General features: G+C 39.0%; 1 protein-coding gene across 1 annotated transcript in view; it reads right to left on the bottom strand.

Annotated features, from left to right (window-relative positions):
- Positions 1-17,771, bottom strand: part of UBA6 (ubiquitin like modifier activating enzyme 6) — a 29,136-nt gene extending 11,365 nt beyond the window's left edge. Inside the window, exons 1-20 of the mRNA XM_053461702.1 lie at positions 17,700-17,771; positions 16,169-16,233; positions 15,818-15,912; positions 14,923-14,951; positions 14,566-14,660; positions 14,132-14,243; positions 13,787-13,867; positions 13,580-13,702; positions 12,645-12,768; positions 12,169-12,272; positions 11,865-11,927; positions 10,581-10,657; positions 9,585-9,651; positions 8,489-8,632; positions 8,027-8,094; positions 6,279-6,357; positions 5,739-5,819; positions 5,201-5,278; positions 3,757-3,938; positions 3,006-3,111 (exon numbers count right to left, since the gene is read on the bottom strand). Coding sequence (XP_053317677.1) covers positions 3,006-3,111; positions 3,757-3,938; positions 5,201-5,278; positions 5,739-5,819; positions 6,279-6,357; positions 8,027-8,094; positions 8,489-8,632; positions 9,585-9,651; positions 10,581-10,657; positions 11,865-11,927; positions 12,169-12,272; positions 12,645-12,768; positions 13,580-13,702; positions 13,787-13,867; positions 14,132-14,243; positions 14,566-14,660; positions 14,923-14,951; positions 15,818-15,912; positions 16,169-16,209 — 1,749 coding nt within the window. The 5' untranslated portion in view covers positions 16,210-16,233; positions 17,700-17,771. The remainder of the gene's footprint in view (positions 1-3,005; positions 3,112-3,756; positions 3,939-5,200; positions 5,279-5,738; positions 5,820-6,278; positions 6,358-8,026; positions 8,095-8,488; positions 8,633-9,584; positions 9,652-10,580; positions 10,658-11,864; positions 11,928-12,168; positions 12,273-12,644; positions 12,769-13,579; positions 13,703-13,786; positions 13,868-14,131; positions 14,244-14,565; positions 14,661-14,922; positions 14,952-15,817; positions 15,913-16,168; positions 16,234-17,699) is intronic.
- Positions 17,772-18,917: the final 1,146 nt, after the last annotated feature.

Here is an 18,917-nt window from a genome sequence, read left to right on the forward strand (position 1 = left end):
TACCGTAGGTAGATAATTAGCTGAACATTTAGGATGAGAAATTTGGCAAAAACTAGCGAAAATTAGAAAAAAACCTAATGATTTATATATATTCCCCTCTCTCAAAATACTCTCAAAATTAGGTAAAGTGATGGAAAATCCCCTCCAAATCTATCAAATCAGGTGTCCTGAGTTCAGAAATATGTAATTTATACAGAATTTCCATACTTTCCCAGCACTTGTAGGGAACATACTATAAGGTGTACATTATTTTTTTACAAAGCCATAGCATTTTTACATTAGGTATGATTGCAACTCTAATTTTAAACAAATAAACCAAAAATACCCACAAAAGTTATCGTATCTGGGATATTTGGGCATTCTTCATGCATCTATTTGGCCACCAATCACTGTCAAAAGGTGGCCACATAAATTATTTTTCACAAACACCCCTGTGTTGCTTAGATTTTTTGGCACAGGGTATGTGTTACGACAGAAAAACCCGGCCAAACTTGTTTAGCTGCATCTCCTGATTATGGAAAACCTCACATCCTTTTTCTTTCTAGATCAGTGATGGCGAACCTATGACACGCGTGTCAGTGGTGACACGCGTAGCCATTTGGGGTGACACGCGCAGCATTTCCTGCGATTCATCCTCGGCTCCTGCACGGCCGCCGAGGATGAAAGAATCTGTGCTGGAGGACCCGTTCCTCCAGCACAGATTCTTTCATCCTCGGCGGCCGTGCAGGAGCCGAGGATGAATCGCAGGAAATCCTGCGCGTGTCACCCCCCCCCCAAAAAGGGGGGGCGGGACGTGCAGTAGCGTACCTAGCGGGGGGCGGGGCGGTGGAGGAGCAGGCTCGCAAGGGAGCGGTATCGGAGGTCTTTAACAGACCACCGGCTCCCTTGAGTGATTTTAAGCCGGTTCAAGGATCTCCCTTGAACCCGGCTTAAAATCACTCAAGGGAGCCGGAGGTCTGTTAAAGACCTCCGATACCCCTCCCTTGCGATCCGCGCGGCAACAGCTGTTGTGCGCCGGAAGCCGCGCCCACCGCTGTCCGTGCCCTCTGAACCCCGTGCCCTCGGAAGAAGAACTGAAGAAGAAGAGGAGCGAAGAGCAGGAAAAGGAGCTGTAAGGAGAAAAGAGGAAAGGTAGGAAAGCATACAGTGAGAGTGGATTGGTGTATGTGTGTGGATTGGTGTATGTGTGTGGATTGGTGTATGTGTGTGTGGATTGGTATGTGTGTGTGGATTGGTATGTGTGTGTGGATTGGTATATGTGTGTGGATTGGTGTATGTGTGTGGATTGGTGTATGTGTGTGGATTGGTGTGTGTGTGTGGATTGGTATATGTGTGTGGCTTGGTATGTGTGTGTGGATTGGTGTGTGTGTGGATTGGTGTATGTGTGTGGATTGGTGTATGTGTGTGGATTGGTGTATGTGTGTGGATTGGTGTATGTGTGGATTGGTATGTGTGTGTGGATTGGTGTGTGTGGATTGGTGTATGTGTGTGGATTGGTGTATGTGTGTTGATTGGTATGTGTGTGGATTGGTGTATGTGTGTGGATTGGTGTATGTGTGTGGATTGGTGTATGTGTGTGGATTGGTGTATGTGTGTGGATTGGTGTGTGTGTGTGGATTGGTATGTGTGTGTAGATTGGTATGTGTGTGTGGATTGGTGTATGTGTGTGGATTGGTATGTGTGTGGATTGGTGTATGTGTGTGGATTGGTGTATGTGTGTGGATTGGTGTGTGTGTGGATTGGTATGTGTGTGTGGATTGGTGTATGTGTGTGAGTGGTGTATGTGTGTGGATTGGTATGCGTGTGGATTGGTATGCGTGTGGATTGGTAAATGTGGATTGGTAAGTGTGAGAGTGATGGGTGTTATGCTGTACCATTTCCAATGTATATTTCATTATATAATTATGCTCTAAAGTACATCATAACTCCCATCACTCTATACTGTTCCATACAGTGGCAGAGCTGGGAGACAGAGGCCTTACACCCCCACTGCAGGACTCCTGAAAGGTAAGTAGTTACTAAGCAGGTATGTTAAATAATTTGTTTTTGGTTTATTAAATACAATTATATATTGCAATTATACATTTTTGTAGTTTAAACTATAAATTGCGCAAAATTATGTTTTTTTGTCGAAGTGACACACCACGCGAGTTATGCTCGATTTTTTGCCGATTTTTGACACACCACGCCAAAAAGGTTGCCCATCACTGTTCTAGATGGTCATATCCATTCATTACATATAGTACACTATAGGGTAGAATTTTTCATACTTATGGGGTTATATCTTTTAGATGTTGTGCTAGGGCAATGAGATGCAAGGGTTATTTTTTTTATTATTTGTTTTTTATTTTTTGTATTTTCTTGTATTTTTTTTTCACTTGCACTGTTATCGGTGCAGTATGTTTAGAGGCCCCCTTAAGGACCTCTTGAACATGTTATTAATGCCAGTGATGGAAAACTAACACTTTTCTTTTGTTTAGTTTTTCAGCATGTGAGAAGAGTTTTTACTCTCCTCCCTGCGATCCCCTGCATCGGTCACGCGGTCTGTAATTAGTGCGTCATCAGAGCGATCGGATATCCCAGCAGGGTCTAGAAAGACCCTGCAGGGGATATCCTGTCCTCCGATGACTTTCCGGGTGACATCAGTAGTGACGCGACCTGGAAGGGAATGCCTGATTGCACGATCAGGCATTTTAAAAACTTTAATGGCTTTCCGGTGCTCGCGCCGGCAACCACTACAGAAGATCTCGAAGCAGAAAGCCAACGATGCCGGCTTCTGCTGACAGGGGGGAGCCCAGGCTCTCAAACAACAACATGATCTCCCGTGTAGCGGCAGGAATGCGTCCCTGCCACTACAAGAAGTTCAGGACGTACCACTACGTCCATAAGGGTTTCTTGCGATGTGTTTTATGGACGTACTGGTACGGCCATAGGGGACTGAAGGGGTTAATGTGTAAAGAACATCACACACACTGAATCACTGCTTCTTTCATGGCAGTACTTACGTAGCTGTTGTATGATTCAGTTAACCGAGGCACAATCACTTCTGTGTGGCCCTTTGTCCCCATGGTTCCAGAATCCAAAAGAGGACGGATGTTTGACACGGAACGACTATTAACAGATAAACAAAAAAGATGCTTCCATCATGCATAGGAAATCTGTCATATATCCATTTCTGAGCTTGGTCTTGTATAGCATAGCAAACTTACTGCTCTCCACTTTGGAACTTAGGATCTCCCATGTTTTGTTCTTTCTGTATGTGGCATATTTAAACTTAACACATATGAATTTTTGGAACAGACTAAGTGTATAGCACTTAGACTTACTCATAACAGCTTATGAGTAAGCGTGGTTTAAGGCACAAAACGCATTAAGCTGTGAACCCTTTCTCCCACTTATATGTGTGTACACCAGAACTTTGTTGCACATTAAAGCACTTTATATTTATTCTTGGAAGTGTGAAGCCTGAATATTTATTTGCTTGAGTTAATGGTGCTTTGTGGAGGTGCAGTGGGTCATCAGCACCTGTTCCCTGTGCGGTTGCCAACTGGAAACACTGGAGGATTGTTGGCGTGCAGCCTGTTGATGGATTACTGTTTACTGTTATTTCTAATTATTTCTACACTTAAACCAAACACCTAAAATATAACAACTAAAGTAGGTGATAGATCCTGTTTAAAAGGTGTTTAGTTGACATTGACTATTAGTTCTAAAAAGCTGTGGCCGTTTAATTTTAAACAAACGTATTATGCTTACCTGTCTATGTATCTTCTTGCCTCCACATTGTCCAGTGCAGTCACTATAATGTCCTGTCTGGTGTAGAATTCATCATTGTAAATGTTCTCTGTGGCAGGACACACTTTATCCAACCGGGGGTCAATTTTCAACTGAGGGTTTATGCTAAGGGTTGCAGCAGCAGCAGTACAGCTTTTCGGTTTCTGGGGAGAAGGCAAAGCAAACAGAATACATGTGTTTAATAATAGCACAAACTGTTAACCCCTTCAGGATGTGCATATGATGTGTGATGATGATCAGGGGCAGCTCTACTAAACATACATACAAACACACACACACAGCCACTCCAACAACTTGCACAAACAGTATCTCACAAAGGTGAGTACGCCCCTCACATTTTTGTAAATATGTTATTATATCTTTTCATGTGACAACACTGAAGAAATGACGCTCTGCTACAATGTAAAGTAGTGAGTGTACAGCCTGTATAACAGTGTAAATTTGCTGTCCCCCTCAAAATAACTCACAAACACACAAAATAACACACAAACCTTGGCAACAAAAGGGAGTACACCCAAGGGTTACGTGGCTGATTATTGAGTGTTAGTTTTTTTTTTAAACTTTTAAAATACTTTTTTTATGATTTTTATTTTATTTTTAATATCCTTCTGCACTGCTCGCTAGATGATAAGAGTGCACCATATCAAGAAATCCAATATGGCTTTTCAGACCCTATGGACCTCTTCTGAAACAGGGGAAACCCTTGCGATGTCATCATGGGTTTACATTTGCTAAAAAAGCATGCAGTGCTCAAAGTGAACGCCCAAAAAGATGTTCATTTCGGGTGATCTCACATTAGATCGCTGAGCTTAGGGCCATACATTTGGGCTAGCAAAGGGACACCCTCAACTGATAGCATGATCTCCCATGCATTGGCAGAGATTTAGCCCTGCCGATGAATAAAGTGACACTAATATTGTGAAAAATAAGCCAGTTCAATTTTTCCCACGCAGTCTGGCCTGTTGCAACCCTTAGTCCACATTCTCTCACAACATGAAACGTGTAAAGAGACAGTACAAGGAATGGCGAAAAGAAGATTCTGTTTGAAGAACGGCTGGATTTGTTTATACTAGAGAAAAGGCATCTAAAAAAATGGACATGATAACAGATGCGGAGAGAAAACACAAAGCTCATCCTTAAGGAAAAGACGCATTCCGCATTAAGTGGAATTGTCACATCTGACATAAAACCATAATTGAATCCAGCTTGGAGAACTATAAAAGTGGTTATCCAAAAAAAGAAAAATATATACAATGTTGTGTTATAGACAGAAGAAAATTAGAAAACATCCCAAATTTATAAATTAAATCCATTTAATATATCAATCTTAAAGGGGTTAAATATCATAAAAAAACGACATGTTGGTATTGTATTACTGATAAATATGAATAAAATATCCGGATACCTGAATATGATGAGGTCGGAAGAGGAACTGTCTGTTCAAGTTAGATTTTTCGATCAAGTCGGGATCTGTGACTGTTATCTAAGTTTATACAAAAAAAAAGTAAATTACTATTTATATATGTATGCAGTCTCTGATACTAGAAAGAATGTTTTGTGATGTCAAACTCTGGAACACAACTCAAATCATCCTGAATGAACTAGAGGTTTATGGTACATGAACTTTGCCAAGTGATAAGCTAATAAAAGTCCATAAATATACACATATATAATCATATACTCAAACAACTAAAGCCACATATACTGTATGATACGACATGATAACTATGTTAGTATTCCCTGTGATCAGATGAATAAACACACAGAAAAAGTACATTCAGAGAATCCCCTAATTATTTTGCTGCTGAGTTTGGCAAAGATGAGGTTACATTTTCTGACAAAGGCAACATATATTTTGATCTTAACAATATAGAACATGCGACCCTCTTGTCTATTCAGTGTGTAACTTCTCTAGTAACCATCGATGGATTTTCACCACTCACCAGGCCATTTTGAGTGCCACAGCCGACCCCAAGTAGTGCAAAGTTTTTTAACATTTCGCAACCTATGGCACCACATCCAACCTGCAAAATGAAACAGAAGGAATTCAGTTTCTCCATTCCTATATCCAAAGATTCATTTAAGCTTTATATTTGTGGATTAATTAAAAAATAACCAGAGTGGAGTCCAAACCAGAAATAGTAACAAGCACACCATTCTTTCCAGCAGATGCTTGTCATGGTGTCCTGACATCTGGAGACCCCTGACGTTCCCGCTGACAGCAGCGGGAAGCACTCCCATTTAATAGAAAAATGGGCGGGGGTCGTGTCAAGAATCCGCTCCCACGACCCGGAGGATTCGGGTCTTGACCCGGAGAACCTCTTTCCCAGGTATGATTATCAGGGACACATTAACTATCCACTCCTTGGCACACATTCAATTCAATCGCAATTTCAATTTATGGTTAGTAGAGAAAACACAAAACACCTACAGAAAAAAGGTAAACGCTGCTGCCTGAATACATTTCAAGCTAAGGTACTCACCAGGAAAACATTCAGACTGTGAATCTTCTGACAAAATGAATCTCCAATACAAGCCCTGAGGGCATCATATCGATCTCCTCTGTGGATAATAGAATGTGTATCAATACTATGACTGAACATCAAAGAAAGAAATTAAACAAGATGCATTATATCGAAGGTAAGATTTAAACATAAAAAAAACACGAAAAGGGTGCACGATACACATTTTTCACATATGACTTCTTTTGTTGAATAAATCATGACACGGTGTAATATGTCATCTGCTAATCATCTGAGGTTGTATTTACCTCATTTTTAGACCTGCTAAGGACCAGTTATTAGGTCCTGATATGTAAAACTTTAGAATTCAAAGAGGATGTACTATCGTTTTCACACATTTATAAGCTGCTCCACTTTAAAGAAAATTTTAAGAAAAAAATACACATTAGTAGAATAAATATAGAAGACTATAAAAGCAGAGGTGTCCAGAAATGTATGTGTATGTGGGCCCTCATTTTTATTGAAAGAAAATATGGCCTTTTAGCTGTGTAATGCAGGTTAATATTGAGGGTTCCTTTTGCAAAAATGCAAAAGCAGTTGACAAACACAACTTACCTAGCAAAGCCTGTCTTCGATGCAACTCGCTAAGCGCGCTACTATTCCGGCGGGGTTAAGCAATGCAATGTTGAGTGACCCCCGCCCTGCCTCCTCCTGGGAACTAGGGAGATAAAGAGGCAGGTCCGGATGTCTGGACTTTTACCTCCACTCTTGCAGCATGCCTCCGTCTATTTTGGAGGGGGCAATTGCCCTGTGCCCCCCCTTGATCCAGCAATGGTTGGACATGTGGTTACCGCTGCAGATATCATGCAGCCCACACCTGAATGTCTGGCTGGCCTCATGTGGGACACCCCTGCTTTAAAGTATGGGGCTACAATATTTTATAGCCTTTTTAAGTTCACCCCTTAATTTATGATGCACATTTCAACTAAGGATCCATTTTGAACGGGCTTCACGGTTCCCATAGAAAGGCAGGCCCTTTATGATTAGAGTTTGCCTTTTTAAAAATAGGGACTGTGTGGGTTGTGGGTCCTTAACAAAACTTCACCTGAAGAAGACTTAACTATTCTGTCAGCTGTGTGAAATGGAGCAACGTCCGATAGCACGGTCCATCGGTAACGCAGAACACGGGTGGAACGAATTTTTTCAGCTTGCATTGCTGGTAGCGCGAATAGACAGCACAGGAGAGGTAAAAACGCACCGCTCACCATCCTGAATACCGAAACCTAGATTAAAGGCAGTACCCCTAATTGAATGATTTAAATTAAGGGGGAAAAGTGCAGCCTATAACCAGGACATTAAGGTATATATGAATAACTTAACCACCTCCACATATATGTGTTGTTATCTGAGAGAGGGGTTACTCGCATTTGAAACATGTGGGTTAATGAGATGCTTGCTCTTTTCAACTTCCATCAACTTGATTGTTGTCGAATGGATGTGTGTGTCGAATATTAATTTATGGAGTCTTTAATTTAACTTACGCAAGCTTGGCGCTGCAAACTCAAAGTTTTCTCCAAATCAAAAAACGCTCATATTTTAGTGAATAGACCTCAATATATCGATGGAATCAAAGCACTGACTTGTTGCACTAGTGTCATAAAAGATGAAAATGTGGAAATCCTAAAAACTGCTCTGACGTGCATTCAATCAATTCTGTAGACAAACATTGGAAATACATTCTCAACTGTAGAATTTAGGTATAACTGTACCTTGGTTGGAACTCTTCGCGACTGATCGTTTCCAATGGAACCACAACATCCATAACATCCACAAAGAGCTAGGAAAAATAAAATAATGCAGTGATATAGCTTAATACATATTTTGCAAATTAATATCTTGCTACACTCTGTGTGCCTTATAATTCTTAATAAATAAAATAGACTGGAACAGAGAGAGATCTTCATTGAAATATGACAACATCCCATTATTAACCCATTTGCACGTCATGAAAACAGTAGGCTTAAGTATGCACTAATATCACCCTATGGCATGAGTGTTGGTGTACAAAGAAACACTGGGTACAAAAGGGTTAAACAAATAACAAATAATTAAATAACCTTATTTGTCCTAAAATGGTTTCAACATAGCAGGTTGGTTATTTAGTAAACACATAACAAAATAATGAAACAGAAATGGTAAAAATATAAAAATAAAGATGGTTATATACATACCCATTGCTGCAAAGGGGAAAACTTCCCAGTAACTGCCTTTAGAACTTCTTGGCTAACAATTCCACCAACGGCTGCTGCAAGGGGAGCCAAAAACCCTCTTGCCGTCCAGGACAGCCACCTCACCAGTACTTCATCCAGCTGTGGCTGTGGCGCAAAACAACATGTTATCAAAACATGTACAAATAATAATGAACAAATATGTGCCTGTTTGCCCATATACTTAATAAACTATAAAGTTATTCTGAGGGCTTATATTTCTTAAATTGAGTTCTGCTAGTATTCACCCACTATGTTACCGCTAGATCACGGACATTGCCAAAACATGCAGACCATTCTTTTTACTAAAAGCCGCTAGGAATTAAACATATATGCAGCTTGTATAAGATGTTGACATGCAGATGCTTGGCTGGTAGAATCTGACTATAAAAATAGAGTGCATTATTAACATATTTTGAACTATATTCAGTTAATGTATTGTCAACGTTTTATAACATTTAATCAATTTCTCCTTATTTTATAAGAGCATACATACAACTAAACAGTGACATTTTCTATACATTGAGCCTGTTGCCTACACAAACCCTATTTAGTGATATTAATAAAACAATCCATTTAGCGAATGCATATCTAGGTGAAATATATCTACACGTGGCAATCTCAAAGCGATGTCCTTTTGGATAACTTTTCACAATTCAACTGACACTTAACAAACATAGCTTGGTGGTGTTGTTTTATATATGATTCAGATTAATTAATGGAGCAGGAACAGATATATATATATATATATATATATATATATATATATATATATATATATGAGGCAAATGAAAAAGACAAATGAATATTAAATCGCATCAAAGTTTATATTGTTAAGACATACTGGTACAGAAGGTGAAGAGAACCCTGAAGCATCCAATATATAAGCAGATTGAGGAGGAATGAGATACATACTACAGTTGTAACGTTATAAACTTACATTCTCTGCAACATATCAAGTACACTGGATATAAAATCCAGTAATTTTTTTTTTTTTAAAACAACTGAATAGAAACACTAAGAAAAAAAAGCAAATGATTATTACAGTGGCAAAACTCACTTTGCTATGAAGAGTTTCAATGACAGATTCTGATAATATCCGCATCTCTTCAGCATCTTGAAGGCACCTATTGAAAGACACAAATTGAATTGAATGCACACTTTTTTTTTGCGCAGATCACAAACTTCATGGATTTTACTGTTTTTACAGATATTATCAGCTAAAACGTTACTAAATAGTCAAGGTGTACTTGTCTTTTCAGTTGTACCTCAAACAGGCAAGCACTGAAATAATACAGTCTTCAACACCAGTGTTTAACCCCCTTGTGACTAATGACATACCGGGTACGTTGTGAAAAGATGTCCCTAGAAGACTAATGACGTACCTGGTAATTCATTGGTCAAAAAGAGTCCTACACTTTTGTCTTTGTTCTCTGCTTCTCTCCATCTCACTGTGATTGTGAGCTGGAGCCAAACAGAAAAATAGAAAAGAGAAAGTGATTCCCCAGGTTCTTTTTTTTTTTAGTTAATGGGTAATTAGATAGGGTTAGGTAGGGGTTAAAAAATAAAAACCTACAGAAAAATTAGAAAACAAATAGTTTTATAGGAATATAGTATTTTCTTACTGTGTACAATTTTGATACATGTGAAGCAACGTATTTACTTTGGGCCGCCGCCCTAGGCCTGACCCAGGTTAGCACCCTCAGCCAACCATTCCATGGCCACCATCTGCACTGCGGAGTGCTGGGATATGACATCATACCCTTGTGCTCTCTGTCTTAAATGAGCAACGCATTCTATGAAGGGTGTGGCTGCTCGGGATAGCTTCTATAGTGTAAATTGGCCGGTTAGGAAGATCAACGTTATGTAATCAATGTAACTGGCTCATTACGCAGCACCGCATAGGGACAGATCACCCAAGGGATATCTCCCCCATTTTTGTGGTGGGGAGACTGCTGCCCCCTGAACCTGCCATCTTGGGCCAGAATACGTTGCTGGTTATAATATGCTTTATTAAATAATATTCACTATATATTTGGAGAGAAAGCAGAAATACCCTATATTTGGTAGTCGGCTGTGTTTCTCTTGAAAGTGATCTAAGGCCAGCATTGCAGTGTGAATATTCAACGGTGCCTGCAAGGAAGAGAAAATGTTTGACAAATAGCAAAAAGAACAAAAAAGGTAGACAAAGGGTTTGATCATTAAAGGGAGAGTTGTGGTTTTCACTATTCATTATAAAACATTTATGAAACACTAGCAGGTTTCTCCAGAAGAAGGACTGAGCTGGCCTTGCACAATATTTAGTTCAACAGGTGAGGAGACTTTGATGAAATCTTTGATTTAACAATGTACTATACTGGGTTAACCAAGCTTTTCCTGCAGAAGTTTATTCTAGTCAGATATCAAAGAGGTGAAACCACAATTCTCCAGCAATATCTCCTGCCAACTCAAAAAAACATTTTCTGCTGGCAAAGGAGAGTAGCAACACATTGGTGGTCTGCAAATGAGAAACCCCAAGACATGTAATGCAATTAATTTTTATATTGAAACTAACTCCCATCAGTCACAGCCACCACTGCGGATATGAGGAAGACCCTCCTCTAACTCCTACCAATCTCAGCCACAGCAGCAGCCAAGGAGAAGAGGGAGACCTCCATCCAGCACACAGCAGCCGTTACAGCCACCATTGAGGAAACACAGACTCCCTTCCAAACCCCAGCAGCATCTGCCAAGGAGGAGAAGGAGACCCCCATCCAACACGCAGCAGATGTGGAGGAGATGGAGACCCCCATTCAGCACACAGCAGCCTTTACAGCCGCGTGGTAGAGAGACCTTCTTCTGGCTCTGTGTGCCCTCTAGTGGTGCCTTTATATAGTCCTAATGTCTATAGCAGCAGGTTAAGGTCTTGAAACCTGGCGCACTATACTCAAGACGACCCCCAGGAGGAGATGGAGGCTGAGTGACTTCACACCACTTTGGTGTCAAAACCTGTAATTGGTGCTAATTAACTCCCACACTCCATAAATACCATCAGAGCTCACTTGGACATCGCCCTCTAATGGCTTTACCTATACTTATAGTGTCTTGTGTTCTGTTATTGGATTCCTGTGTTTGAACCTGGCTTGTTATTTGGTTATTCTGATGTCTGCCTCCCTGGCCTTGGCTTGGACTTGATCATCCTCATACCCGGTGCCCTGATCTTGGCTGACTCTTGACTTTGTTGCCCTGCTTTGTATCTGGTGTCAAACTTACGCTGGGCGTCACATCAAAAACATAAAACCTGCAAGTACGATTGCATTTCATACGGCTGTAAGAAATAAAAATTCTCTATAAAGGGTACCTCAGGCTTGCTGAAATCTGGAGTAAGATACTTTGGCTCCAACAATTGCTTTTCTAGTCTCTCCTGGATAGAAGAAAAAAAAAGAAGAAATAATTTGCATTCATATTACTGTGTAATGATTAATCTACAGTTGAGTCTGTCCATATGGCAGAACCACTGATTACCCAGAGCGGAGGCATGTTTGAGGGGTGACCTATATTATTATAAGCAGGCAAATGGTCTTAAAATCATAAATGCTTCAAAGCATAGCCATATAAGCCTCAAAAATATATTTTTTAAAACATCAAATAGTAATGCTACTTACAAACAAAAATGATTTGGGCATTTTAATCTGTACAGCTATTCCTCCGTGCTGATAGGGTTCCATGTCGGATGTATCTCCAATGCTGAATGAGTAGGGGGACAGAACTGCAAAGAAACATATTAATGAAATATTAACTATAGATGCATGAATGCTAGATTTCCCATACTACCGACCTGGAACTTTATTTGCTACTCTGTCTGAACACTATTTTATATAAAAAAGGCTAAATAAGAAAAATTTTCAGCAAAAAAAGATCACAAAGATTTTAGCAGTTTAATTGAGTAAAAAATAGCAAAAAATTTTTAATAATAATAATTTCGGGAAGATGACAAATTCAATAATAGACCATTGATACATTTTTGCTAATAGACATCGACATTATGCTATGGGGTGAGTTCACATGTTCTTGGCAGGTATGCTATACACCTGGATTGGACAATACTAGAATGCACAAAAGTGAAGAAAAGGCAGTTAACCTGAGATTTTGTGCACCGATCCATTCAATGCCGTCATTCCATGAACTTCCCGGAAAGTCACAAACTGCCCTGATTCAAGTTTGTGTGGCCGGTTTTCAAAGCAGGTCACCTCTCCGTTAGAAGACTTGCAATGATACAAAAAAAACACTTTAGATCATGCTACAATCTGAAAAGACAGCAATTATACTTTAAGGCGTGCACATTAAGTGTTCATAGAAGAGAAGACTACATAGCTGCAAAATGAATACCGTATTTTTAGACATGTTCACCACTCTCATGAACTATGCACAAATGTAAAGGGGAAATCCCATGTGGAAAAGTATTTTTTTTCTTGTTGAGCATAATATACATTGCTGTATACAGTAATATAGTTTGTATTGCATTCAAAATCTCCTTTATTTGTAGATTTAGTGGCTACCAATTAAATCATTTTTAACAAAGAATAAAATGATATTTGAAATTTGAAAAATACGCTAACACAAGTTGTACTTTACTGCTAACAGTGGCAGATTTATAGAACAGGCTCCCTTAGACATAAGGCCATCCTTAATAAAGTAAAGTTTGATGGGTCAAATAAGGTTTGGTCGTTTTTACAGCAGGAAACATTGGGCAGACACCGTGGGTCAAATTATCTTACCAAATTATATGTTTCTGTTTACTATAACATGGTTGCTGAGAAATAAAACTACCATCAGACTCAGAAAACTGCACAATAACTTATAGCACTGATAGAGTGTGAAGCCAAAGGAAACAGATGTACATAAAAGAATGGAATGAAACTTTGTGGCTGGAAAAGACCTGGCAGAGAATCCTCATACACGTGGGAAACCTTTATAATAATATTAGGAAATGCTGACTGCAAAGACAAGGTCATTTTATTACTTCCACATATTTTTCACATTGTATTGTTCAATGATAGGGTTTCCTCGACATACCTGTGTTATGTTAGAAATAAATATCTCTTTTGTTTCTTCACCGGTTGTGTCCAGCACTTCAAAATCATCCCCAAAGTCACAAAACAGACACGCGCATATACCGTAACAGTCTGAGCTGATGAACTGTTCATATAAAAAAAGTCAACATGTCAAAACAAAATCACAGTGCTAGAAAAGAAGCTGTGGATAAAACTCTTTATTTCTTACCTTTATAGGTGGTTGCTGAGAGTGGCAAAAGTTGTTGATCATCTTGCGCATCGAGAGTCTTGTCTCAGTCAATATTACACACTAAACAACAAAAACAGTTACAAAACAAGTTTCACTCAATAAAGAAATTGTGTTTTACACCCAATACCATAAAAGATTAAGGACCAAGAAAGTTCAAAGGCTGCTTAGGATATAACTGACAGATCAGAGTCTGGATAGTTCTAAAGCACTTGGGAAAAAGAACCTAAAACATCCATATCATTCAAAAAATCCCAAATAAGTAAATTTCTTAATGCAGGCCAAAAAAAATACATATTCACGGCATACCAGCTACAGAACAAATACCTGGAACTGTTTTAGGAACAAGAGGCTGGAGGTTTCATCCAGTGGCTCTGTCGATAATGTGACCTGGACATACGGGTTTAGTTCCGCAATGTGTTGAAGACATGCTTCCGCTCTGTGATAAACGGGGAGAATTTGTAAATGTTAAACATTATTTTGCACACAATGGGGTCCTCAATATCGTTTTAAGAAACACCATGCTTTGTGCATCTGACAGCTCTCATTTCTCCTGCAGTTAAGGTACTCTCTAGCAATCCACCTCAAACAGAGTAGCTCATTCCAGGTTTACTGAATGAATACCAGCCACTCAGTTCATTTTTCATAAGGACAATAATAGAATAAGCTGCAGCATTTCAACCCACAACCAACACCAATTCAATGTCAGATTTTTGGTTACATTTCAGTTTAAAGAGAACGATATTGTTTAGCGCACTAACCGATTTCTATGATTTTTCACATCTTCTTCCCGAATAAAGAAATTAGTTCCTAGATCCCAAATTTCACACTTCCTGGTATCATGGATTGTCAGAGCCTGCAATGCAAAACAAAAATTCTGAAGTAGAAATCCTACTTTCTTGTGTTACTGATCCTAATCAAGAAATGCACGATGCCATAAATTTTCTTACTGATACATTGCTAATAGAAAAACACAATATAGATGCGAAGTAAGACAAAGTACAATTACAATGTCTACAGTAACATTATAAAAAGTCTAAATTCCAAATTTCACTGTTCACAGATAAAAATGCTAACCATAAATATAACATACAATATAGAATGTATTCGGTGTTTACCTTTATTCCAGCTAGCACAATGTTCTTGGCTATAAGACATAGTTGGAACAAATAATTAAACACAAGATTAGGACAAAGGTGCAAAGTATAAAAGGAAAACTGCTTTACTATTGAGAAATTAATATCTAAAATGTAATTTATGTCTCTGTTGAATTTCACAACCACACACTTAAAATTTTAACACCCCAAGATTTATACAAACCCTAAGGCTTGCCAATAGCTGGCACCTCAATACTACCGAGTCATGTGACCTTGCTGAGCTTCCACCTCCCATCAGTACATAACATAAAATATGGCTCTGTCTACAGCCAGTTGCCGGATACTCTAATTGGCCCTTTATCCAGCAGGTGATTCAGTTCCTAGTCACCATAGCCACCAGGCACCTGGATTTCTTAAACCATGCATTATTCTACGTGGGTTTAGTTATTGTACAAAACTATCAAATGTAGGATGTGCGAAAAATTATAGATCCGATTTAAGCTACTTAACTCAATCATGGCATACTATAAGCTGTGGAATGCATATAAATTATTCAACTTTGCTGGAACATAAATTTTACAGCATGGTACTCGGTCTATGCAGACAGATCTTTAAAATTAGGTTGTTCTTTTGGATGACATAAAAATGTGTGTTTGTGTCAAATTATTCACAAAAAAGTGTGATTTCTAAGACATTGAACCAATTAAACTGGAATAACCGAAAAATACAAAGTAGCTTGTCAATGGCAATTTTCTAGCAAAGCCAATTTATTACTTCTTACTTTATAATGAGTCTCTAAAAAAATAGCGATGCTTCATATAAGCAATTATGTAGTTAGTATGCTGTTGAACTATCCCAAATAAGAAAATCTGTGCAAAAAAAGACACATGCATACTTAATTTGAACAGATACTTGCCTATTTCCACGCCAAGGCCACCCATTCCACTCAGGAAAACGTGAGATTGCGCCATCTTTTGCATGGCTGTATCGCCCAGAACATATCTTTGCCGACTGGATGAGAAAACACAAACAAGTTATACTTACATACAAAAGAGTACAGAATGAAAAAAAGCATAAAAAAACATCCAAGAACAGAATCCAACAGCTTGGTAAGATAATTCAAATGTAAAAGAAATCAGGTTGTTTGTTAAAGCTTGAAAACTTGTGGTATAAAAAGATCAGCAGCAAAGTCACTACCTCCTTTGAAAATCATTGACCTTTACCCAACACAACCTTCTCTTTAATATGAAATTAAAAGCTTACTAACCTATACAGTCCATCGTCGATTTCCATGGAGTCTGCAGCCATTCTGAGGAAACCGGTCTCTGTCTCCTATAACACATTGGATTTAATGAATGGAAACCATTACACAGTAATTTAAAATATATTTCTGCAGCTAATAATCACACGGATTATAAAGAAACAAATGTAATTTTGTTTGCAGAGATAACAATACCTTTCTGCTACCATAGTCTATAGCAGATTTAAAGTAGTTTAGGTGTCTGTACTCCTGTGTCTGTCTGTAATGCCTACAAAATTTGAAAAAAATGATCTACCTAAACCCTATGAAGATAATCAACAACCATTCTTGAGTTGATTTTCTATTGGTCATATTAGAATATGCATAGTTTGCAGTGCCTTAAATGTTATCTCATATGGTAAGACACTCTTTCAGCTATGGAGCTGGCTGGGGAGGATGGGAGATGTAGTCCTGCAGCAGCTGGAGGGCCGCAGGTTGGACGCCCCTGACATAGACGGATAGTTTCGCTAAATTATTATTGGGTTACAGGCATCCTCTGATGTTTTCATTCCATCTAAAGCTTATGTGACTCTACATCTTTTTCATATTGTTCCAATAAGAGGTGTCAACTTCAACTAAAGACTCTAGGACCAATACCAATGTAGATATATCTATTTGCTTTGTTGGGCTCTGAAAAATAAATATTTTTGATTTGACTGGGTTTTTTTTGATAATCATGGTCATTTTTTGTGGAGATAAACCATTGTAAAGAAAATGTGTCTTCTTCATCGGTTTGCCGCTTGGGTTTAATTCAGTAATCTGGAGGATTACTAATGACCCTAATATTTTAAAGACCCCCAGAACACAGTGGAGTACCAACTCCCATAAACCTTCAAGGGCGGAGTTGGCCCCTTAAGACATCTTGTTATTTCTGACTGTTGGAAAATTAAATTCACAATGAATATCCCTATATATGTCTTAATTTGGGGGGTTTATCACAACCCAAGCACTGCATAAAGCACTAAATAAATCATTGGCACAGTATAGGTATATTATTAAACCGAAAGCACAAGCCAGGGATCTTGTGCCACTTTATATTCTTAAAATAAAAATTTCATCAGGACAAACATTGGGGCAATGGCAATTAAACAGGAAAAGACCATATCAGGAAGTATATATTTGAGGGGTCTCAGAATAAAATGTCATTACATTAAAAATTATAAATACAATAACAATTCCACTGTATAACTATGTCATATAGGGCCGGGTTCACAATTTAATGGGTGACATAAGTTAACATTACCCAGGACAATGAAGGTGAAAAATGTAATACTTATGAAAGGATACAAGTCAGACAGCTCCACTATTTCTCTGTAAGGAAATACACCCCCCATTGATATGTGTCAGCAGGTTTCTGCTTTAGCACAACCCAAGGCTATAATGAGGATAATAAGAGCAGGAGGGAGATAAAGCTTTACCCGCGAAAGCCCCATCCTTGTGTCATAAAACCCCACATGGAATATAACAGTATAAGACGAATGATGTATATAATACTAACCAAGGCTGGTACCCCCCTTCAGTTCCGTGTCGGCCGGGAGAGGAAAATGTGAGGGGGAGAGGAATGGAAAACTACAAGTCCCGGCATGCCTTGCGCTGCTCAGGGCGGAAGAAAGCACACGGTTTTTTTATTCAAAAGCTTTATTGAAAATAAAAAAGTTCGTTTGCACCAGATATTCCTGGTCTGTGTTCATTTAACTGCTGTAAACCTCATAACAAAACTTTATTTAAAAGGAGCAGCTTAGCTCTTGTGAAGTGCATCAATAGTGTCATAGATCTATTCTTTCAGGAAGACATATTGTCAAATTAATTGTTCCCAATTTTGTTTGTGTCCTTTAAAAAGGGTTATATTAGTAAAGTTGATAGATTTTTTTAGTAACACAAGGAATTTCAGATTAAATCATGATTTAATCACAAAAAAATTATATTTTCTTTAATGAACAGTAATACATGTATTTTATAATTTTCTCTATTATGCCGTTAGTCAGCATAGGTTATATACATACCTGGGAACTCTCCGGGTTTGACCAGGTCGCGGGGTCTTGACACGTCTTTCCCACAGACTTCACGGGACCCCCCCCTGACGTCAGTGGACAGCCCTGGCCGCATGCCACAAGGGAAGGCTCCGGGTATGGTTATATACGAACAGAAATTTGGAAAGCCAATAGCCATTTTAAGGTCCTCCCCTTAATTCATAAAGCACCTTACTTATAGATAAACCACTCTTCCCCCCAGAGATGCCACTCTGCCCCCCCAGATATGCTTTATAACGCCTGATATGTCACTATGCCCCCTAATATGCTTTATAACCCCTGATATACCACTCTGCTTCCCGGATATGCTTTATGCCACCATGATATACTGCTCTGCCCCCTCCCCCAGACCTACCAATGCATCCCCAGACTCCATGGTGTCTAGCGCGGGCAGCCTGTGGACGTCTGCACGATGCGCCTAGACAACCTCTGCTGCTTCTCAACCCTTCCTTGATAAAGAAACAAAAAAAAAACTGCATGTCCCGGGCTTCGGGCAGAAAAATTGGCCTATGGGCCCATAATCGGGGCCAATACGGTAGATATATATTATACTATTTTTTAATCTGTTTTAAACATTAATTGTTTTCATTTTGAATATATATTTATTTAAATTGCATTGAGGGTAAGATGTGGTTAGGGTAAAACAGATACAGACATCACCCCCGTGTAGGGTGACCACATTGTGG

The sequence above is a fragment of the Spea bombifrons genome, chromosome 1 (assembly GCF_027358695.1).
Source record: "Spea bombifrons isolate aSpeBom1 chromosome 1, aSpeBom1.2.pri, whole genome shotgun sequence".
Taxonomy (NCBI): Eukaryota; Metazoa; Chordata; class Amphibia; order Anura; family Pelobatidae; genus Spea; species Spea bombifrons.